General features: G+C 37.5%; 1 protein-coding gene across 5 annotated transcripts in view; it reads left to right on the top strand.

The window, feature by feature from the left end:
- The window catches only part of CNOT4 (CCR4-NOT transcription complex, subunit 4), a 43,517-nt gene that overhangs the window by 3,435 nt on the left and 17,123 nt on the right, over positions 1–22,959 (top strand). For 2 of the 5 annotated variants that reach the window (XM_009999020.1, XM_009999022.1), the window contains exons 2-9: positions 4,165–4,362; positions 7,483–7,569; positions 8,081–8,182; positions 8,997–9,122; positions 12,379–12,503; positions 18,768–18,825; positions 19,086–19,335; positions 21,287–21,784. In XM_009999020.1, coding sequence (XP_009997322.1) covers positions 4,165–4,362; positions 7,483–7,569; positions 8,081–8,182; positions 8,997–9,122; positions 12,379–12,503; positions 18,768–18,825; positions 19,086–19,335; positions 21,287–21,784 — 1,444 coding nt within the window. Of the gene's footprint in view, positions 1–4,164; positions 4,363–7,482; positions 7,570–8,080; positions 8,183–8,996; positions 9,123–12,378; positions 12,513–16,029; positions 16,186–18,767; positions 18,826–19,085; positions 19,336–21,286; positions 21,785–22,959 lie in introns of all 5 variants that reach the window. The other 3 variants (XM_009999019.1, XM_009999021.1, XM_009999018.1) reach the window with 2 other exon arrangements.

Here is a 22,959-nt window from a genome sequence, read left to right as displayed (position 1 = left end):
CAATTTTTAAATCCAACAAGAAAAAAACCCAGCTCCTTTGCATTTCTTAATTGCTTTGCCCTTCCACCAAATAATAACTTGATATATGGCTGTTCCTGTGATGTGGCTTTGCCACCTTCTCCCGTTCTTTGACTTAGTGAGCTTTATTCCTCCTAGCACCTTGTTTTAGAAATGGAGAGAAACAGTAAGCTGCTACGTTTATGATCAAGAAGCTAACATGTTTTAACCATGTTTTTGTCCATGTTCTCTTCCTTCGGCTTCTGCATAAAAGGAACACCTGGTCTTAATGCAGTCTCCGAATGTTGTTTCCTCTGGTGCTTTTAATCCCACAACTAAGTAGTTTGGTTAACAATTGGTATTTAGAACTACATAGGAAATGGCTTTTTAAAAAATTCTTTATATAAGTAGTATAGTGTATACTATGCATAAACCTTATTGACTTCCTCTGTATTTCTCATTTCAGGACCTATTTGGTAGGAAGGCAGCAACTGAGAAATGTTGGTACATCCGTTGTATGGAAGGACTGTGACTCATCTGGGAAAGACAAAAGCAAAGTGCTTGATAAATCCCAGCTCAGTTTTCAGCAACTGGGAAAACATGGGAGAAAAAAGTCTGAAAGAAAACAAAACTTAAATGACAAGACAAATTTAGTCAGGAAGACTGAGAATTCATCAGGGACCATCTCAAATGAAAGACACGAGACTGCAGAAGAGACATTTGAACTTCTGATGAAGTGCTTGTAGGACTTGCAGCAGCTTGCACTTAGTGTAAACAAAATCTGGTCACTTTCCATGTTGGCACATCTTGTTCATGTGGCTTCCATGGTTTTTGCTGAAGAGCATTTGCATAACTTAAATGGAGGGTCTCGGCTAAACTTATTTAATCAGCGATGTTGACATCTCTTAATGTCTTGCATCTGCAAATACATAAATGCAGATAACACAATGTAGCTACTTTGCTTGGATCTCAAATCCTCTACCATCTAAGGAATCAGTGATAGGAGATTAATCAATTAAGTATCTTATTAGTGGTCATGTCATCAGCATTGCCACTTCAGCTGTTGCAAGACCTGAGAGCTTTGGGTACCTGTGGTCCTACCTGTGTTTTGTAGGATTGGACAGTGAGTAAACAACCAATGAGATGGTGCTGTGAGATACATCAACAGTCAATCCACCTTGGGTTTCTGACCCATGTTCCACCAGCCTTCCCTGCTTGTCTTCTTTCTGTAGTTGAGCTATCATCTGAGTTCATTAACACTGTGGGAAGAAATCACTCTGAAGATGAAATAATTACTCAATTTGTATACTGACTTTGTCCTTACTTGAAAGGAACAGAATTTCCAATCCTTACTGTTCTGTTTAGAGTTAGCATCTGAAATATTGGTGCTCTGCTTACTTTCCTTCCTCCCTCCTTAAATGCACCATCTCTTACCTATCGTCATGTCACTATATATAGATAGGAAGATAATCTATCACTTTGTGTTATGTTTCTGGTTGATTCTCAGGTTTGAAGAGGTGCATGCAGATTCATTTACAGGTCCTGCAAGTCAGGATATTCCACTACTCGTATTCCTTAGAAGCATTAACCATGTAAAAGTGATGAACATATATATGAAACATTTCATATATAATACAGCTCTACAGTGTCTAGTGAGAACTTTTGATCATCCTATTGCTCAAACAAGTGCTGTTATTCATGGTGGCAAATGAACTGCTGCTACTTCTTAATGATTGAAATCCTTATTTAGTCAATGTCACACTTTATGCTGACATGAAGAAATGTCTCTTCCCCAATTCTCAAGTTGCATTTTAATTGTGTGTTCCCAGTACTTCTTGTGCTCTCCTGTACAAACTAGTAATTTTGCTATGGACAAATAAACATTCTGCTCAGGTTATGCTAGAGCTACCTTGGATGTTTCTTGACTAATGTTCAGGACCTCTAGTAGCAAATAGTGGTACAGAGAAGGAATATACTTTCTGACTTGCTTCGCATTAGTCAATATGCTCTGAATGTGACTATACTTGGCAACCAAGCAGCTGATGAACTTCTGCACTATTTGCTTTAGTTTTCTTGGATGTTCAGGAGCTTTACTGAATCTCCTGAAAACTAGGAGTTCATTTCTTGCACAGTACCAGAGAGCAGCACACTTGCAAACTTTGCCTTACATAGTATGGGATGTACAAAAGGAGTTAATCTGTGAAAAGATGGATTGTGGGTATGGTACCACATCACTTGATGTAGGGCAAGCCGTTTTATTTTTGGAACTGTATCTACCAATACTGGTGCACTTCTTTTCTTCCCATTCCTATACAAACTCGGCTTGAGATTGAGAACCAAATTAGCTTTCTCTTTGTCAAGCATTCTTTTTCTTCCCCAAAACAAAACAATATCTGTGCTTTATTATACATGATTGACTAACACAGACTTGGAGAAGCTCTTTAAGTGAAATAGCAAAGTTACTCTGTGTACGTGTGTTAAAATAAGATAATTGGCTATAGCTAATCCCAAATGACCTTACTTAACAGATGATTGCTGTTCATCAGGTATGTTATGAAATCTGTTACTTGTGAATAACATAACTTCTAACAAATCGTACGTTCTTAAACTCTTCTTCAAGAGTAACATTAGTCTTTACTAAGTTTTCATGTTGAGGACTTGGCTGTGTACCTTTAGCTACTGCTAAAGTATCTTACAAGTTTAAAATTCCTTTGTGATACTAAAAACATGTTCCAGAGGACTTGGTGTATAACAGTGAGATGTCATCTGCTGAAGTTGACAGTAGCATATTTTCAGAAGATGTCTTGAATATAGCATAATTATGCTGAACTTTAAATTCTCAAAACTGTGGAACAGGTCTTGTTTTTAGATGTACTCAGAAAACTGTCAGGTCTAAGCACTTAGTGGCTCTTTCAGTCGTATCATGCAAGTGTGAGAAGTACATGCTTTTAATGTAAACTTAAATTGTATTTTCACCTGGCATAGAAGATTTTTCTCAAGTCTTGTAGTATGACAGCTAGTTTTGTATTCTGCCATTAACAGAGGATAGTAAGGAAAAAGTTAATTTTTCTTGTGTTGTACCCTGAAACCTTTGGTTATGGTAGTACAAGCAAAGAACTTAATTAAACATATTGTTCATTTTCTTTACCTGAAGTCTTTAATGCACATTTGCTGTACTAGTCTCATTTTTTTACTTGATCTCAGTGTTTAGACACACTTGTTTGAGATACATTTTTATATACTTCCGTGCTTAGCATTGCTTTGTATATAAAGTGTGAAATCTAATTTTTCAGTCTTCAGAAAACTGGGACAGGTAAGGAATAAGGAATTGCTTTGAGAAGTAATTCAGGGCAGAGGACAGTGCCTTTTACTCTACAAGACCAGGCTAAAATACTGCTTTTATAGCCGTGTACTGCATGAATAGAGCAATCTTTCTAGGTAACTCTGAGGACACTTGTACTTCTGCTAGACACCTTGAAGATTAAAATCTACGGTGTTATGTCTGTGTTTGAAGAGTAATCTGTAGATGATAATCTTGAGGTTAAAAATGTACCTTTGTCCAGGAAAGACAAAACCCAAGTTTCAAACTGATACACAGACATGGCAAGAGTACTATTAAATCAGTTTGCATTAGCTGTATTGAAATCTGTCTCTTCGTTAGAAGAAGTTAACCATGTAAAAATTGAGCTGTGTAATGGTATTGCTCTCTGGAACTTGTGGACCACTGAAATTACATGTGAGCTGTAGTCTTTACTTTATTAGTACACGGAAGCATCCAAATCTGTGTCAGGCAACTAAATATAAAGTGAATATGCAGGGCATGCTCTCACCCTGCTTACTAAGCTATGTTGGTGACATCTTAACAGGATGTGTTGGCTGTCATGTTGCAGCTGCTATTAGTGTTACTAAACTGACTAGGCAGCTGGGTTAGAATGTGGTTGTTGCCCAAATCAGTATGATGTCTATAAATAGGAGAATTCCATGAAAATATGCAACATGTTCACTTTTCCTAAAGGAAAGCTTATTCTACTTCTATAACGTGACTGGCCATAGCAATCAGAGCAGCGTAAGAGAAGAAGGAAATTTGTGTGTTAAAACATCAGGAGAAGTTATTTTCAAATGTGTTTTCTTATATGGGTTGGTTTTGATGATATTTGTTACATTTAGCCATATCCAGAAGATCCAGCAGTGTACAAACCACTCTCCCAGGAAGAGCTGCAAAGGATAAAAAATGAAAAGAAACAGAAACAAAACGAGAGGAAACAGAAGATATCAGAGAATCGCAAACATTTGGCCAGTGTACGGGTTGTACAGAAGAACCTTGTGTTTGTGGTAGGACTATCTCAGCGTCTAGCAGATCCAGAGGTGAGTAGTTCACACTTGCACATCTTGCTCTTAACTTAGTGTCAGGGAACCATTGGAATACCCTTGTGCCCACCTGTGACTGTCTCTGTGGTGGGTACAAAATGAAGCAGCATTGAAAAGGTTCACTGCCACTGAGGTCCTGTCTTCTAAAAGGAGACTGACTACTCAGCTTCCTCCTCCAAAATAACCTCAATAAGTATTTGTGTCTTTGCTTTGGGGAGTACAAATGCTCTGGCTTTTTTTTTTTTTGTTTAAAAATGACTTCTTGTTAAGCTAAAAATAAGCTTAAGGAATTTTTTTAGGCACTTATTTTCCTAGACAGGATTTGCTAGCATTATATAGCTGTGTCATGTACTACCAATTCTAAAATGGGGGTTTGGTTGCATTATAAAGAACAATGATAAAGTGTAGCAAAAACCTGTTGAGACAGAAATAAAAAGCCAGTGCTTGAAGTGTTACTAGGAAGGGGAGCATAAGGCTGATGACAGTTGAGGGGAAAAAATTTAGTAAGAGGAAGACCCAGGAGAGAGTTGGCTTGCTACTCTGCATCATCAAAAAGAAGCCTTTCATTTGACAAAATGTTCAAGATGTTTTTGTTACTTCCGTCATTAGTCATCTTCAGGGGCCTAATGGAATTAGTTCTAATGAGTAAAAGTACCTTGAATTAGAGTATGGGGGGAATGTACTACAGGATAAGATAGATGTCTTCAAAAATACTGTACTAAGTTAAACTCGCCTGATTGGACTGAATTGTCTGGAGAAAGATCAAATAGAAGTGTCTGTTTCTGGCTCTTTCTGAGGACTTGCAGATTATGGGCTGCATTTTGGTAGACTGGGAAAGATGAAATACAAAAAGCTGCATTTAGTGGAGAGGAAGCACAAGAGAGATGAGGGGAAAAGTCAAAGTTAAAGTGATATACCATTTAACGCTTCAGTTTCTATAAGAATGTAGCAACAAGTATTTGCAAGCAGCTGCCAACACTGGCTTGGTGCTATTTATTACTGAAAAGTGTAGTAATTTTTTTTTTTTTTTTGACCAGAGCCAGGATTTGAGTAAGAGAATAGTGTATATATAATTAACTTCTTTTAAACCTCAGATAATTCCACACAAAATACTTAAAGTAATTAGAAGTGGATTTATTTGTGTAGGGTGGGGGGATTTTACAAGGTTTGTTGGTAACTGTATTCTCACTGTCATGCCAGGAGATAATCTGTATTTACTCAATATGGCATATAGCACCAAAATTACTTGATTTCCAAGAAACCTATTCTGAAAGAAAGAGATTGGCAAAAAGAGTATTCAATATACTCAAGTTTTCCACTTAAGCAGGCAAAAACCTCCTGCAAAATAAAAATGATTTGGAAGGGCAGATTGGCTGCTATTTTCTGATTCTGGAAATAGATCTGTAGATCATAATGGAATACAGGTGGATCCACTTCTGTTAACATGCTCATGGGAAAATTGTGAAGGCCATGCTGCCCTATTAGAAGGATAATCTAGGATAATCTACAAGACACTTGAATAAATTATTTTTTTTTTACTCAGGATTTTCATTTTCCTCTGGAATGATGCCTGAGAAGGATGGGTGTAGGATCTTTCAAAAGGGTATTGATTAAATGAAGAGCAGTCAGAAGAAATGAGGGGGTGACTGGTTGTCTCTACAGCATGCCCTGTGGTTCTATAGGATGTTCCAAATGTGATTAATGCTGTTAGATCTTGAAGACATTGGTGTTGCCTTGAGAAGGTGGAGGAGATAGCTAGGTAAAGAAGCGCTTGGATCAGTATGGTTAAACAGTACTATGCATTTTTAATATGAAGGTGGAGCTGGGGAAATCTACCTTTTTAAAGTCTCAGATTATTGTCTAGAGCTAGAAATATCCTTAGCCTCTGCTATGAAGACAGGCTGAGAGAGTTGGGGTTATTCAGCCTGGAGAAGAGAAGGCTCTGGGGAGACGTCATAGCAGTCTTCCAGGTGCTAAAGGAAGGCTGGGGAATGACTTTTTAAAAGGGCATGTGGTGATAGGACAGGGGATAGCGGTCTTAAGGGTAGACTTAGGCTAGATATTAGGAAGAAATCCTGTCCTGTGAGGGTGGTGAGACACTGACACAGGTTGCCCAGGGAAGTTGTGGGTGCCCCCTCCCTGGAAGTGTTCCAGGACATGTTGCATGAGGCTTTGAGCATCCTGCTCTAGTGAGAGGTGTCCCTGCCCATGCACGGGGGTTAGAACTTAAATGACCTTTAAAGTGCCTTCCCATCAAAACCGTTCTAGGAGTCTGTGATCTAGCTTCAGTTTGAGTGGTCAGTACTTCGGCACCTTCTGTCTCAGAGATAGGAAGAGAAAGGCTTTTGGTACCAAATGTGTCAGATATATTGCCAGTTCCATTGGCACACAGGTAACCGTTACTCGGCAGAGTTGCTCAGTGTACTAGAGATGTTCCTGCTCTGTACAGGATCCCTAAATTGTATGTTATTACTAACTGATGCAAGGAAGGGCAAGACAGGAATGGTTTGGAGGTTGTTTTTCTTTAGAGTTGTGATACTCATTCATTTCAGCATGAAGTTGATGCTGAAATGTTTTCTTGCCCCTAGGAAGTGTCAGATATTGTCTCCTTGTACTTAGTCTGGTCTTCTGAAAACTTAAGCCTCTCAAGCTAATTGGTTTATTCTTTCTCTTTGCACTGAGGCAAGTGAGTCAGGATTCAGTGTTTTGCTCCTAGCAGTTAATATGTCTGAATGCAAGTTTAAGACAGTTACTTCTTTTAAAACTGCAATAAATGTGATTTTAATTTTTTCCACAAACTGTTAAATAGACACATATTGGGATATTTCATGCTGACTGAGATGTATCTTGCCTGTGTAGGGTTTGGGTAATCTGAATACTGAAAGAAATTTGAAAAATAAAGCATAAAGTGTGGAATATCTCTCATTTAAGTTCTTTACTGCAGTAGCAACATACTTTGTATTGCAAATAACTGAAATAATCTACATCTACATGCTCTCCTCCTCTCTGTAGAAGAGACACGTTTTTTTATTAAAGGTTTAGTTGCTTAGTTAAACAATAGTAAGTACAGACCTATATGACTTAACCTTCCAGTATACCACTCTCTTTTTCTTGTAGGTTTTGAAACGACCAGAATATTTTGGGAAGTTTGGTAAAATACATAAAGTTGTTATTAATAACAGTACATCATATGCAGGCTCACAGGTAAGTCAGAGGCCTTTGTGATTTTTAAATTCCCTTAGAGATAAGAAATATGTGCAGAGTGAATATGGGGTTTCCTATTTCTGATGAAGCAATAGATTAAAAAAGTTAAAAGATAAAAAAAGTGTTGTAAAAATCAAACTGCCATTAGGTAACTGAGGCTTTGTCCAATCAGGCCTCAAAGTTGGATGTAAGATGCAGTGTAAAAATATTCAAAACTGGGAGTCAGTGTGAGTACCTTCAAAGAAGCAGCAATATGGCATTTATTCACTAATCTACATTTCAGGGATAAAATACCTTAAGTATTTTTCAAGCAACATTTTGATGCATTTCTTTTCCCCACTCTTTATGCATCACATCTAAATCTGTATGAATTGCACTATTTTTGTCTGTTTTCTTGCAGAAAACATCTAGTCATGAATGTGCTAGTTTATGAAATGAACTGCTGAAAAAGCAACTTAATGTTCAGGTCTGCCTGGTGGGTAGAACTTGAAAAATGTTGGTTTCTTTCTAGGGTCCAAGTGCCAGTGCATATGTAACTTACATCCGGTCAGAAGACGCTCTCAGAGCCATACAGTGCGTCAACAATGTGGTGGTAGATGGCAGAACACTTAAGGTGGTAATATTTTTATGTTCTTATGTATTTGTGCTAGGACACTAATATTGGTCCTTGTATAAAATTTTATTTTTATGGATATGTTTGTGTTGATGAACAAAAATCCCCAGTTTATTGGGTTTTGACCTCTCTTCCTGGCATTAATCATGACATGGAAGTTCAGAGAGCTTTCAGCAGGCAAGGTTTTAGGGGATTAGCAGGTAACTTGTGAAAAAAGAAGCTTGAGATGAAAGTAGGAGATGCACCACCACCTCCCACTTTCCTACAGTGTCTTTTTTTGCTGTATAGCTTAATAGCAAAGTGTGAAAACCTGACTGCTTTTGTGGAGCATTTCTTCAGTCCAAATGCCACATCTCTCAAATTCCCTGGAAAGTGCAAGTTTTTTCCTTTTCCTGTTTGTGTAAATGGGTATTCAGGCTGACTAGGCCAAATTGGTGGCTATGCAAAATCATCTAGTTAATATTGATGTCCTGACCTTGCTACAAAACATTAGCCATTTTCATGTAATACAAATTCATAACTACTTATTTGGCTTCTTACGACTACAAATGCAAATATTTACTGAGGCTCTTATTTTGGCGTTTGTTTAGATTGAGGAAAATAGAAATGCATCCTAATTTTCTAATCCTCGAGTATATAGATTTCTTACAAATTGGACTTCCTAGTCCATGTGCATGAAAAAATGCATTATGGTGGAACTCCAAGCCATAGGAAGGAATTTTGGGGGGTTTTTTTTGCACATATAGCTATTTTCTTTTACTGTAAAAAGTGCTCTTGGCCTCCAGTACTTCAGTAATGATTTTTTTTTTTTCAGGCATCATTAGGTACAACAAAATATTGCAGTTATTTTCTAAAAAATATGCAGTGTCCAAAACCAGACTGCATGTATCTACATGAACTGGGGGATGAAGCGGCCAGTTTCACAAAAGAGGAAATGCAGGTAAGTGTCATAAATGGGGATCACATGAAATGTGGCATGTGTGTATTTTAGTGTATATAATTTAGTCTAATATGTGTGTAATAGCCTTTTGCTGAAACTTAGGGCAGAGATGAATTTTGAAATAAAAAGGTGATTAATCGATTTGATATTGGAAATTAACAGTTAGAAAATGCAATGAAAAAAAAAATAACTTGCTTTTGAAGATTGAGAAGTCCCTTGAGTGTTCCTGAGTCAAAAAGATGGAGATCAATTCTTAGCCAGTAATTCAAGGAAAACCTGCAAACAAGGCCACCTTCCATGTTCGTTTCCTTGTATTTCTCCCACCACCTAGATCTGTTATGTTATACATATTTGAGGGTATGTTCCTACCTAGGCTTTTTAGGTGTGTTTTTTTTATATAGCTGTCAGTCATGGGTTTGTTTAGTCCGTTTCAAACCTGCTTGTCAACACTATTGTCTTTTGTGGCCCCAGAAATCCACAAGTTGTTTTGTAAAGTGCTTTCTTTTGCCTTTGTTATAGTGGTCTGCAGTTAGTTTTGTTAAGTGTCCCCTAATCTTAGCATTGTAGTACTTGCTAAAAACAAAACCCTTATTCAACTTTGAGACTGTAAAACTTTATCTCACCTCTTTCAGCCTTCTTTCTAAATCAGACAGTTCCTGGACTTTTAAACTTCTTTGTAAAGCAGTTCCTCCCTTTCTGTGATAATTTATATTGCACTTCTCTGTACCTTCTAGCTGTGTCCTCCTTGGTGTGCAGAGGTCAGGCGCATCATACTCATGATGTGAGAGAAGCAAAGTTTAATGCAGCAGTCCTTGGTGTTTTCTGTGCAGTGTGGTGTGTGGAGGTTTTTATGTTTGTGTTTTGTTTTTTTAAGTACCCTTCCTAATGATGCCCAGCACATTTTTTGTTTGGTTGCCAATGCATAATCATCTAACAACTTCAGTTGGCAGTAACCTCAGTATCTCTTCTTTGAGCTGTAACTGCCAGTTCACAGATCAGTGGAACATTTGTATGGTTTAAGCTATTTTTCCCTTGGTGTGTGTTACCTGACATATCTCTGATGAAACTGACTTGCCACCAGTTTGCCAAGTTCTCTGGGGTTCTTTTGGAGTTCCTTATCAGTATGGCAGTTTTCTACTTAAAGAACTTGGTTTTGTCAGCAAATAACTTGCTTTTCCCTCTCTTCTGGTGCATGCCAATAGTGTTGCATAAAACTGATGCCAGTCATCAGTCCTCATTTTTTGTTTCTGCACCCTAAAAGAGTGGGAGTAATTCCTACTGTTTACCTTTCTATTTTTGAACCAGCTTCAATCCACACAAGAACATTTCCTCTATCCCAGAACATTTTTTGCAGTAACTTCTGGTGTGAAGCTCTATCTGAGGCTTTTTTAAAATGTTGGGGATTCTCTGTGTGCTTATTGATGATATCCATAGAATTCCATCATGTTAGTGAAGTAGGGTCCCTCTTTACAGAAGTAGTTCAGATTCTTTACAGAAGGTGTTCAGATTCATTCTCAGCAGATTGTTTTTATCCATGAACATCTATCTTTTTTAAAATTTCTTTTTAAGACAGACTTTATCATCTTAGGAAGGATGGAGGTTGAATTTAGCAGTCTTGTCATTCACAGGATCTTTTCTACAGCCCTTTTTGTAGAAGGCCATGGCAATCTGTTGGTCCTTTGGCGTAACTACCTGTTAAAATTGATAAAATACCTTGGCCAGGAATTCAGTTTCACGTAAGAGTACTTTCAGAAGTCTTGAGTGAATTATACTTGATCTTGGTGACTTAAATGAATCTTCCTTTCCTATTCCTCGTTACATTCCTTAAACTTTCTTCTCTGTTCCATATTGCTTTCTTGGAAATAGTTGGAAGTTACACAACTATTGAAAAGTGCAGTGTGCTTTCAGTGCACCAGCTTTCTGGGTTAGTGTATATAAATGTACAGGTCCTTGTAACACAGCTGAATACTCATTGTCACAGACTTTAGTTCTCTATTTGAAAAAAATGTTAGGAGATGAACTTGCAGTCTAGGTTAAACAATTGTCAATATTGCTAATCACTGTGACAAACTGAAAAGAACTGGTAGAACTCCAGGAAGTGTCTGAAAGTGAAGGTGGGAATTATACATGCCTCCTCCCAGGAAGTCTTCAAGGCTGGGTTGGAAAGGCTTTGAGCAACCTGGTATGGTGAGAGGTTTTCCTGCCATGCAGGACGTTTGGAACTTAGAGGATCTTTAAGGTCCCTTCCAACCCACGCCATTTATGTGATAGGTAAGTGAGCTTAGGATGGCCTGATGTTCCTGGCCATGTTGTTCAGATTTTTGGCACTGAAGTCTTTAGCGAAATGAAAAACATCCTGGGGGGTTTATTCTTACTCAGCTGCTTAATGTTTGCAGCGCAGATCTCTTAGTATCTGGTAACTAGATAAAAGCTATTGACTACTTTACTGTTCCATTTTGCATTTTGATCCAATTCATTAGGACACTTAACTTGCAAATAGTAATTCTTAGCTTGGAGGAGTATAACAACCTACAAAAAATTGGAAGGCTTGCCTTGCCTTTTTTTTTTTTTTTTTTGAGATATCAATTTAAATGGTTGGGCGGTGGATCCTTCTGGTTTTGTGTTAAATACTTAGCCACAGAATGTTACAGGTAAGCTAGGCTGAAGAATACTCTTCACTCACCAGATTCAATATCTGGAGTTGGATTGAGCCTCATCAGTCCCTCAAAGCAAGAAATTGTTCTCAATTAATTTGATTAGTTCATCACATGACAGGTAACACTCAGACCACCTCAGCTGTTTTTATTAAGCCAATATAAAATTACATACATTTTGGAACTTTTGGTTTAAGAGAGACTCTTCTCCTTGTCTTCTGAACAGCTTAGTATGGCTGTATCAAATGCAGGTTGCCTCTGAGACTTATCTTAAGATATATTGAGAAGCTCTCAATTTGAACTGAAAAGCAAGTTCTAATAAGGTTGTGACTATTTTTCTGCTTTAGAAGTTTAAAAAAATATGAATTGGTAAATACATCCAGATGCTTTCTAGGCAAGCTCTAGATTTGTTGAGATCGTGTCTGTGCTGAAACTGAGAAACACTGGTTTGCATTTCAGTCAGGAGTGACCTGTTAAATTGTTAAAGCTCAATTACTAAGCTTTGGGAGGTACATATGTACATTTTTATATAACAAATATTTTTTGTGTATATATAATATATTAAGCCAGTGTTTGCTCATTCTGAGTTTGTCTTTCCTTAGGCGGGTAAGCACCAGGAATATGAACAGAAACTACTGCAAGAATTATACAAACTAAACCCCAACTTTCTCCAGTTATCTACGGGTACAGTTGACAAGAACAAGAACAAAGTGACAGCACTGCAGAGGTATGATGTGTAAGTACTGATTCTGGACTGCCTGGCTATGCTTTCTTCCTGGTTACTCCCAAAGAAAACTTTCTTATTCCTATCGCATCCCTAAGTTACCTGCTCTTTTCAGTAGCTATAATATGATAACATCTGATAGCAGTTATTCATGCAGAGACATATGCACAACTTTGTTCTAATACAAAGAGAATGGGAGTCATATTTAGTAAATAAATGGTTTTCTGCTGTGAGTATTTGGATCACTAGTTCAGAATGAGTTATTCCAAAACAAGATCTTGTATTTTCTGTTTGCATAAACAATATTTATTAAAGACCAGGTGTCAGCTTTCTTGGTATGGTGTCATGATGAATGCAGTCTGTATCTTACAACTAAGGCAAGTTATAGTCTTGACATGGTTTTTTTATTGTGTGTTTTACATCATGATTTATAGGGCAGTCCTTACCTTAAGTATACGGACCTTGAGAATTGAAAGCAAAATCAGTTTCCTTTGTGTGAATAAGAGTTTACAAGATGTGAATAAAAGACTTCTTGGCTTCATCTAGTAAAATTAAATGTTGTTTTTTTTCACTATGTTGTAGATATCATTTGTTATTGCTTGTTAAAATAGTATTTTGTTGAAGTAGTTTGCTCGGTAAGTTATGAAAAGGTTTCTGTCCATGTGAGTACATAGTCACACAAAGATAAATGAAAGCCTAAGGTCAACAGTCCTTACGTGAATTATCCACTCAAATGTCACATTTAAGAAATAAAAACTGTTAGCAGCTTCCTCCACTCCTTTTTTTATAGGATCTTCATAATGAGATAGGCAGAGTGGAATGTAAATGTTAGATTGCACTTCATACAAACCTTGGCCTTGTAATCAGGGTTTGCGTTGTGCACCAGTTTATCCACTACTGAATATTTCAGACAATAATTCAGCACTGGCAGCATCGCTGCACAGCAGTTTAAGCAAAAAAGTGGATACTATAGCTAAAATATTGCCAACAGATCTTGAATAAGCAGAATTTAATTCTGAGAACTGATATTCCAGCTGGTGTGCTGGCATTATTTTCTTTTAACTTCTGAGGGAAGTGTCATATGCTCTTTGACTGTATCCAGTTGGATCTTTTCTTAAGGACTGTGCCACTTATTTCTTGGGCAGTGGTTCCATATTGACTTGGAAGGTAAGCGAGTAAAGTAAATACACTGCTTCCTGCAATTGAGTATTGATTATTTTCTGTTAAAAGTTTCACCTAATCTTACTTTGAAACCTAATTATATCCCAGCAAAACAAATGAAACCAGTGAGGAAGAATGCTCTATCTGGAACTGCAGCAAACTTTTAAGCCTTCAAAAAGCAATTATGAATTGGACCTTGGCCAGTCTGTGGTGCTAACATTTTGGCACTTGTGGAAAAAATGGCATGTTACTCTAAAGGCAACAAGTGTTCTGGAGTTAATTTCTCTTGTCAGCTGAACATTTTCACAACAGAGAGTCTGTTCTTTGATAATGGATGGCTAGGCACCATCTTTTGGGTTGCAAAGTTAATTTCTTCTTGCAGCTGAGATTTTAAAATGTTTCTTCAAGTCCTGTCTCATCAGTACAAGATGTAGCTTGTGTGCTGTTGAATGCATGTTGTTCTCCTTCACAGCTTTCTACCCACATGGGTTCTTGTTTTTGTCTCATTCGTTGATACTATATTAATATTTCTGGCAGTTTGTCAGACCCTCTGACGATTTTGTGGTTGTTCTTGTGTTTCTAGGGTGCAGGATTTCTGTTTCACTCTGGAACTGAACAGAAGTTGAGTTCTAAATAGTAAATGTTTAATTATAAATATCTAGTAGTAGAAAACAGTTTCTTAAAGTGAGCATAAATGCTCTTTCACAATTGTGTTGGATTTTGAAAGGGCCAACTTGCAGACCTTTTTTCTTGCTGCTGAATGCAAATGTTAAAATCTCCCAGTGCCACTTTGTGTATGAGGGTAGTCATCTCTTGGTATGTCACTTGACAGCTTGCCATGGTGACTGCATTCACTTACAATTAGAGGTATATTCCACATTCAAAACAGATCAAGCAATTCCCCCTGCCACTGACATTCTAAAGAACTGAAATGAATGCTTTCCTATGCTACAAGTGGAAACACTTGTTAAGCACTTGCAGGTCTTTTAGAGGATAGACCTTTAGAAGCGTGCAGCTCTGAATTTAACCAAAACAAAAAAAAACCCCACGTGCACAAAAACCCACCCCCAAAGCCTAAAAGTTCCTCTTAAACTCTCTCCTTGAGTGCAAAACTTTTAACTGTGACAATTTCAATTTAGTTTTAATGTAGAGATGGCTTTGCACTGCAGCAGACAAAAATTTTTATATTTAAAAAAATGTGCTAATGATCGAAAGCTTTGTTATATCTAGATTGCAGCTTATTAAGTGACTGTTAGTGTGCTGCTGCTGATGTGCGTTCATTCCTTGATGTTCAGTATCTGATCAACTTGCTGTCTTTCAAATATGTATAAAGCAAAGATCAGATCTGTGTATCAGGTTAAGGCTGAATGTGCTTAATTGACCAAGAGATACAGAGTAAATGTTGGACCCTGTAATAAGAACATATTAATGAAAGGGGGCATTGGGAAGAACATACCTATTTTTAAAAATTCATAGGAAATAAGCATTAAAAAAAGACAGCACTTGAACACTAAAACCAGCATCCTAAATAAAGCAAATAAAAAGCTAAAGTTCATGTAAAGGAATTGGAGAAAACAAAGGCAGATCTTTTATAGTAGGAGTGTAGGGTTAGGAGATGACACTGTATTTCAGTGCATTCAGTTATAGGTATTTCAGCTTGCTTCAGTTTACTTTCAGCAAAAACTTGGGCTTTGAGTCCTCTCCTTAACTTTTTTCAGATCTCATGTGCACTCTGAAATTAAATGTAATGTTACTTCAAAAAGGGAAACAATTGGGGCTTTAGACTAGAAATGAAGGGAGCAATAACATGAATGAACAGTGTGTTGGCCTGGCTGGTCTCAGGGTCTGTTGGTAAAACTGTGGACTCTTGTGTAGGTGTGAAACACAAGCTTCATCTGTTGGGATCAGGCTTGATAGGGTCTGGAATATAAAACATTTTTTAAAAAGTTATTTCATTTGTAATTCACAGAACTTAAAAATATTTGTGGGATAAAGCAAATAATTCTAAATAAGATGTGTGTAGGTCTGGATACTTGAAGCTGTCAGTATATTTTTGTTTCTTTTAATTTTTTTCCATTCCCCCAAATGGACAAATTTGGGCTTCAGCATTAGCAGAGCAGCTATCCAGTGAAGAAAACTGAATTCCCCCCCAGTTTTCTCTCTCCCTTCCATCCCCACTATTTTTTTTAAGTCATCACCATTTAAAGTCTGAGAAATAATATCCAGATAAATCTATTTGTATGGATTGTCTGGCACAAGGATTAATTTCCCCAGTACTTACAGTTTTTAAAAACACTTTCTTCATAACTTGAACTCTTTTTTTTTTTTTTTTTTTTTTTTTTTTTTCTTTACTCTTGCCTTTTTCCAGACCCAACAGTAATAACAAAGATGCCTGGCCATCATTACAGAGTTCAAGTAAATCAGCCAACGGTTTAACAATGGAACACAGGAAAACGCCTCCTATATTAGAAAATGGCACAGACCCAGAACACATGACTCCAGATGGTGCAGACTCAGATTTCGGGTAATTGTGCTGCCTTTTATACTTCAGATAGCTTGCTTTCTCTCTCACTGATTGATGTGGAGGGAATGATTCTCCAGTCTCTCTGGTTGGAGAGCTGGATTCAAATCCTGATCAGGTCACAAAAAGTTTGACTTAGCCTAACCAAGCTAGTCTGATTGGCACATTGTGCAGGAGAACACTAAAAAGAAGTTAGTAAGCAATGGTACAGGTAAGAGCTGAGGGGAACCGAATGACCAGGGGATCAACAGCTTATATAGCTGCATGGTCCTAGCCGGATCTGAGCTCTTAATTTCTATTCAGAAGCTTCCACAGAAGTAACATGCTAGTTGCTATACATTAGGAGGCTTGTCACTTGGAAAAGCTTCAATAGAAGGAAGCTAAATACTAGGACCGAATATCTGTCATCTTCTTGTGTTCCAGTTGTGTTACAGAAACACAACCGCAGAGGTAAGAATACCCTGATTATCACTCAGGAACAGGAACAACAGGCCAGCAGATTCAACTGAGACTTCCTTGTGCAGAGGAGGTAGTTCATCTGCTTGCAATAACTTCCTTATTGCTAACCAACACTTTTTTTTCTTCTTTTGGTGCCCTCCTTGAATTGAACTGGTGTCCTTTTCCATCATAAGCATCACTTGCAGTTCTGGTGGTGGTGTGTAGTCATGCTGGTTTGTTTTCTATGGACCCCTTTAGGTAATGTCAGTTGGGTTTATTCACAGGTTGGATGGAAAATTAACAAGATAAACCCTAATCTTTCAAGAAGTGGTTTTACCAGTTAGATAGCTTATCTTGGTTTTAAATCAATACTGAACTGATGCATCAACATTGTGAGTGCTGTTCGAAGTCATACCTTTTTGTTAGGTGTAATAGTTTCATTGAGGTATGATCCTATGGTTACATCTGAGGTGACATGGAGCTTCCTTCTTGTCTTTTCTGAAAAAGGTGTATTAAATGTAGGTAAGAATATTGTAGCCAATATAGAAGGAATGTTATTAATTCTTGAGAGTTAGAAGCCTGTCTTACAATTAAAGGCTCCTTAGGCAGGTTCAAATGTAATAAACATTTTCAGCACTTAGATGGTCATTAAAATCTGTCTTATACATAGCTTTTTAAACTGCAGCATGGTGGCCTTCTGTCAGCAGCTTTTGGAAAAGAATTTGGCTGGAATATCAGCTCTATAGTTAGAATGATTGTGTAGTCAGAAGTCTACAGCAAACTTTTTTGCTATAGTTATTCAGAAATTACTAACCCAAGGAAGTATGTTCCAAATGGAAAAACTTCATTCATGCTCTTTGACTACTGAGTTTAAAGTATTTGTAAATCTTCACCAGAGTAATGCTTGTTTGCAAGTGTGTTCCTCTGATTTTTCTTTTATAGTCATGAATACTTTAGCTTCAGTTATTTTTTTGAGACACTGACTCAATCATTGTTCCATTGCACAAAAATTGTTTTTATTGACAGATTACTCTTACATAGTTTCTTTAGAATGGAGAATTAATTCTGCTGAGTCTCCAGTCTTTTGGGATGGGGAAAACAAATATGGGGGGAAACAGTCCTAGGAATTTTTTACCTTGATGTGTGGCTCTGTGCCATGCTTCAACTTTGCAGCAGCAAGAGATGTTTGAAAACAAGGTCTAGGTAGAATCTGAAGTCTGCACCCAGTTAAAATAGTTACTGTATCTGTATTTGTCTTGTGCTAACACATTGTGCCTGTAATTTGACTTGCATCTCATCTTGGCCTCCTAATGGAACTGAAATTAATTTTCTTCTGGTCCTTTTCTGTAGGACTGATTTGGATTGTTCAGCCTGGTGCTTGTGCATCATCTTTTATGGGTAGATAAAAATGAAAGTACCTTGAAGTTGTAAAGCAGAGATTTTCATATGAACTTGAACTAATACTGTTTCACTAGTGTGGTACCTATCGTAATTAAGGCTATTTACAGATGCCTGTCAGAATCTTGAGTCCTGAAATGTGCCATGTCTTTTATGCTATGTCTTTGCCTGCGTTTTCCCCCTTCTGTCATCTTGAAACTCAGTTTTCTTACCTTGGAACTACTTTCTGCGAGTTAAAGCTTGAAGACTGGTGGGAGGCTTAAATTGCCACCAAGACTAAATAGTAAATTTAATATTTTATCTCTCCCCAGATTTATTTAGGACTTCTATGGGAGCTGACAACTTAGTTATTTGGAAAACAGATCTGTTCCCAAGCTTCTCTCCAGTAGTAGCATAGATGGAACTGACTACTGCAGAATACTGCCATAATACAAGAGTCCTATTTTTAATGGCATAGAGTTTACCATGAACATGTTTAAAACTTTCCTTTTGTTGCTTAACAGGACAGTCAAGAAGCAGAGTGGAGAGTGGTGGGAAGAATTATTACAGTATACAGCAAAGTATTGGAATGCTTATGATTAAAAAAAGCCTGTCATAAATATAAGTGGACTTTTTCCCATCTTAATTCCTCCTAATTAATTTCACTTTGCCTTTATTTCAAGGCCTTTGTACCAGTCAGAATCAAATGTTGATTTTTACATTAAATATTTGAGTCTCTTATTGTTTCTTTTCCCTTCCTGGTTTTGCAGCCCTATTGACAAACCTTCAGATTCCATCAGTATAGGAAATGGTGACAGCTCCCAGCAGGTAAGACATAAAGATAAATGCTTTGAAAGTAAGAATTGAGTTTGAGGGCTTAGTGCAACTTGTAGTTGGAAAAGCAAGTATTTTCTGAAATGTATAATATTTTTTAACAAAACTAAAAAATGCTACTGTTTATTTTTGTTTGACCTTGTACTTTAATTGCAGCCAAAAGTTTTGAGGAAAGTTTTCAACTGTCTTAGTGAAGAATGTTTCATATATAAAGACTCACATCCTAATTGTTTCTGTTCTTCTTTTGCATACAGATAACAAACAGTGACACACCTTCACCACCGCCTGGTTTAACAAAACCCAATCCAGTCATACCCATCAGTTCATCTAATCACAGTGCACGGTCTCCTTTTGAAGGGGCTGTAACAGAATCACAGTCACTCTTCTCTGACAACTTTCGACACCCTAACCCCATCCCTAGTGGGCTTCCTCCATTCCCCAGCTCTCCACAAACTTCAAATGACTGGCCTACAGCACCAGAACCACAGAGCCTCTTCACATCAGGTATGTACTTGGGTTACATGGCTTGGTGTCGCTTGATTTTTGCAGCTGATGCCTAAATCTGTGTAGAACTGAAAACACTAGGACTTGATCAATACTGTTTTTATCCCCTTAACAAATGGTTAAAATGTCACTTAACTGCAAATGAATTGCACTGATGTAAGAGTTTTTCTTAAAGAAGCTTTCCAGTTTTCCAGCTGCATAGCTAAATTATCAGTGCTTTTTTTTATCTATGTCCCTATCGAAATAATAGGATGTTACATGTATTCTTAATATTTAATATTACAGGCTTTTCTGAGAATGAAGAATATACATGGTGTCAGCATATGTTGGTGTAATAATCTGTTATAACCTATGATTCTAGCATAAGAAGCTGTACGGTGGAATTCAGTTTTCTTTAGTATCCTGGGTGGTTACATGAAGGTACCTAATGTTTTGCTTTCTGAAGCAAAATTACATACATTCAGAGAAGCTAAAAATACAGTTGATTGCATCAGCTGAAAGATATCTGTATTTTCCAGATACTTTCCTATGGAATACCACTTCATATGAACAAAAAATAATTTTAATTGTATATATATATACAGTCTTGAGAATGGTTAACAATATTTAAGAGCTCAAAAATTATAAATATGAGGGAGGAGTTAGAAAAAGAAATTTAACAGAATAAGTAATAGAATGTAAACAATACTTAGGGACACTGTTTACTTAGTGGTTAGTCATCTTTTAATGTTTATCTCACTTCTGGATAACATAATTCTGTTTGTAAACAATATTTATTAACAAAGAAATTACTTGCTGTTAAGGTACTGTATGAAGAAATTTTGTGAGGATTGAGTAGCCATGAGAGACTATTTCCAGGTAGTAGAGATGTTGTTTGTTTCATAATTAATATAAAATGTATAGTTGCTATTTAAACAAGAATACAAAGGACAAGTTTTTATCTGTCCAGCAACTGTTTCTATTGTCATGGATTTTAGAGTGAAAATAGAAGTGTAGATTTCTGAGAGGATACTGAGCTTAATTTTAACTTCTTAAATCGATAGACCAAGTTCCCTACCAGCAGAGGGAGTTAATGTTGTGAGTGATACTATGTCGTACTCATCAGCTTGCACTGCCAGAATTTTGAGGGAAAATACTGTGAAACTAAGTGCAGCATTCACTGAATCTGAATAAGAAACTGTATAATGAAACTAAGTAGTAACTGAAAATGCAGGGGAAATCTGATAATGTTTTTTGCAGCTCTGCCTCAAAGTATTTAATAATATCTTGTACTGCAGTTTCTTAGTTCCTTTTGTTTTATCAAGGTGTCTACTCAAGAATTTGGCTTGTTTTTCTTCATAATAGTAGACAATGGGGATTTTGTTTCTGTCTTTTTAAACTGCTGCTCAGAGGTTAACCCTCTGAGAGGGATCATATCCTCCCCACCTTTCTTGCACAGCAGAGCTGAAGCACAGCATTAATACTGAAAGCAAAATGCTGAACTGAGTAACAATGTGTGGGAAACTGTTCTTCTTCCCCACATAAGTCTAAACAGAGTCCTGACTGCTGGTAGCCTCTGGTGGCTCACGACACAACCTTATTTAAACTTTGCTTGGTCATGCTTTCTTCAAGTAATATGGGTTTAAAGAAGGTTTTAAGCAAGTGTTTATTGGTCTCTTTCTGCTTGGTACTATTACTGAAAATACTTGACAAGGCTATTCTGTAGTTCAGGAACAGAGCAATTCTGCAGTAAGAATATTATTTGCTTGTTCTACCTCTTCATCTTAAGTAGAAATATATGATAGTTTGATTGAAAATGGCATTCTAAGCTGATCAATAAGGTGCCTTTTGGGAAGGTTTAAAGGAGTATTACATGAGAGGTAACTAGTAATACAGATTCAGATACACTGAGGCTGAAATTTTTGTATGGGTAAATGCTAAGTCTTACTCTAAATCCTGTTCTCTCTCACAGAAACTATACCAGTATCCTCCTCCACAGACTGGCAAGCGGCTTTCGGGTTTGGTTCCTCCAAACAGCAAGAGGACGACTTAGGGTTTGACCCTTTTGACATCACCCGCAAAGCCTTAGCAGACCTGATTGAGAAGGAACTGTCAGTCCAAGACCAACCTTCCCTCTCGCCCACATCTCTTCAGAACCCTACCCCACACACTACAACTGCCAAAGGGCCAGGCTCTGGATTCCTGCATCCTGCTGCACCCACAAATGCCAACTCTCTCAGTAGCACATTTCCAGTCATGCCACAGAGGTTCCCACAGTTTCAACAGCATCGAGCAGTTTACAACTCCTTCAGCTTTCCAGGCCAAGCAGCTCGCTATCCTTGGATGGCCTTTCCACGCAATAGCATCATGCACTTGAACCACACAGCAAATCCCACCTCAAATAGTAATTTCTTGGACTTGAATCTCCCACCACAACACAGCACAGGTCTGGGAGGGATCCCTATATCAGGTAGGTGAAATGGGATGGCTGTGAATATGACTTAATTCATGCTTTCAGCTTCTCTGAGCCAGGACAGGAAAAGGGGGTAGTCAGCTACAAGTGGTAAAGTGATTATCTCTCGACATGGCCTTATGAACAGAGGAAGAAATACTATTTTAAATAGGCCCTTTCAATTAAAAAAAAAGTATCTGGATGTTTAGCCTTGTAATATTGAGCTTTATAAGGAAGGTGGAGTATTCTGTGCCCGCTTAATTTTGTACAAGAGCAGATTGGTATTCTGATTCTTTGGTCTTGCCAGACTGGCTTTCCTTAAGAGTAGGCCCTGGAAGCACATTGTGACTTCCATGTTGACATGCAGGTACTGACCGGAGTTCTTAAAACTGTGCAAAATACTGTAATGATGGTAATTTGTGCCACATGTCTTGGCTGGGTGGTTGTTCCCTCTTCAGCGTAACCAAATGGCTGCACAATAAAACATTCAGTGTTGTTCATTTCTGTACTTCAGGTGGCCTTAATATTATGCTAATCTTTTACTGAATGGATGCTTGCAGTGTGTGTAAGAGGATTCATCCTGATTGTGAGGGTTGGGATCTTGAAGAAAAATAAATGCTGAGTCAGTACAGTTCAGGGTGCTCTGAATGGTTTGTTAGGCTCTTGCAGCAAATGTTACAACTAAGGAGCTAATTGTCCTGATTAAAAATTCATTTCTGGAATGTGAAGTCCTTCCATGCTTCCGATTTAGCTTGGCCCAAACAGGGCCCCTTTTCCTAACAGAAAAAAATTATATTAAGTGTATTACGAACTGCGGGTAGAAAGTCTCTGTAAGCTCTTTATAGCCATAAGATGGAAAAAAACCCTGCTTTTTGAGATGTTTGCCGGTGTTATTTTCTTTTCATGGGTTTTGAGAAGTACTAGCCATACTACCAGAAAGTGACCTAGAAAAAGCCATTATGTTTTTGATACTGTAGTTCAAGAGCTAATTTTTGCTGTTACTTCCCTGTACTTTGTCCTCTTGAGGGCTTGTTTAAGCTACAGTACTGCTGTAGTGTTCTTAGGTTGATTCATACTATAAATACTTGTTCCAGACTACAAATGCAGGTAGTTTAAAAACTGGTAGTGGCAAAGTTTTAAGACTAAAATGACTGATACTGGTTATACTGAAATGTGAGAAGAAAAAGAATAAA

The sequence above is a fragment of the Chaetura pelagica genome, unplaced genomic scaffold, assembly GCF_000747805.2.
Source record: "Chaetura pelagica isolate M959 unplaced genomic scaffold, ChaPel_1.0 scaffold725, whole genome shotgun sequence".
Classification (NCBI taxonomy): Eukaryota; Metazoa; Chordata; class Aves; order Apodiformes; family Apodidae; genus Chaetura; species Chaetura pelagica.
This window is presented reverse-complemented; position numbering and strand designations above follow the sequence as displayed.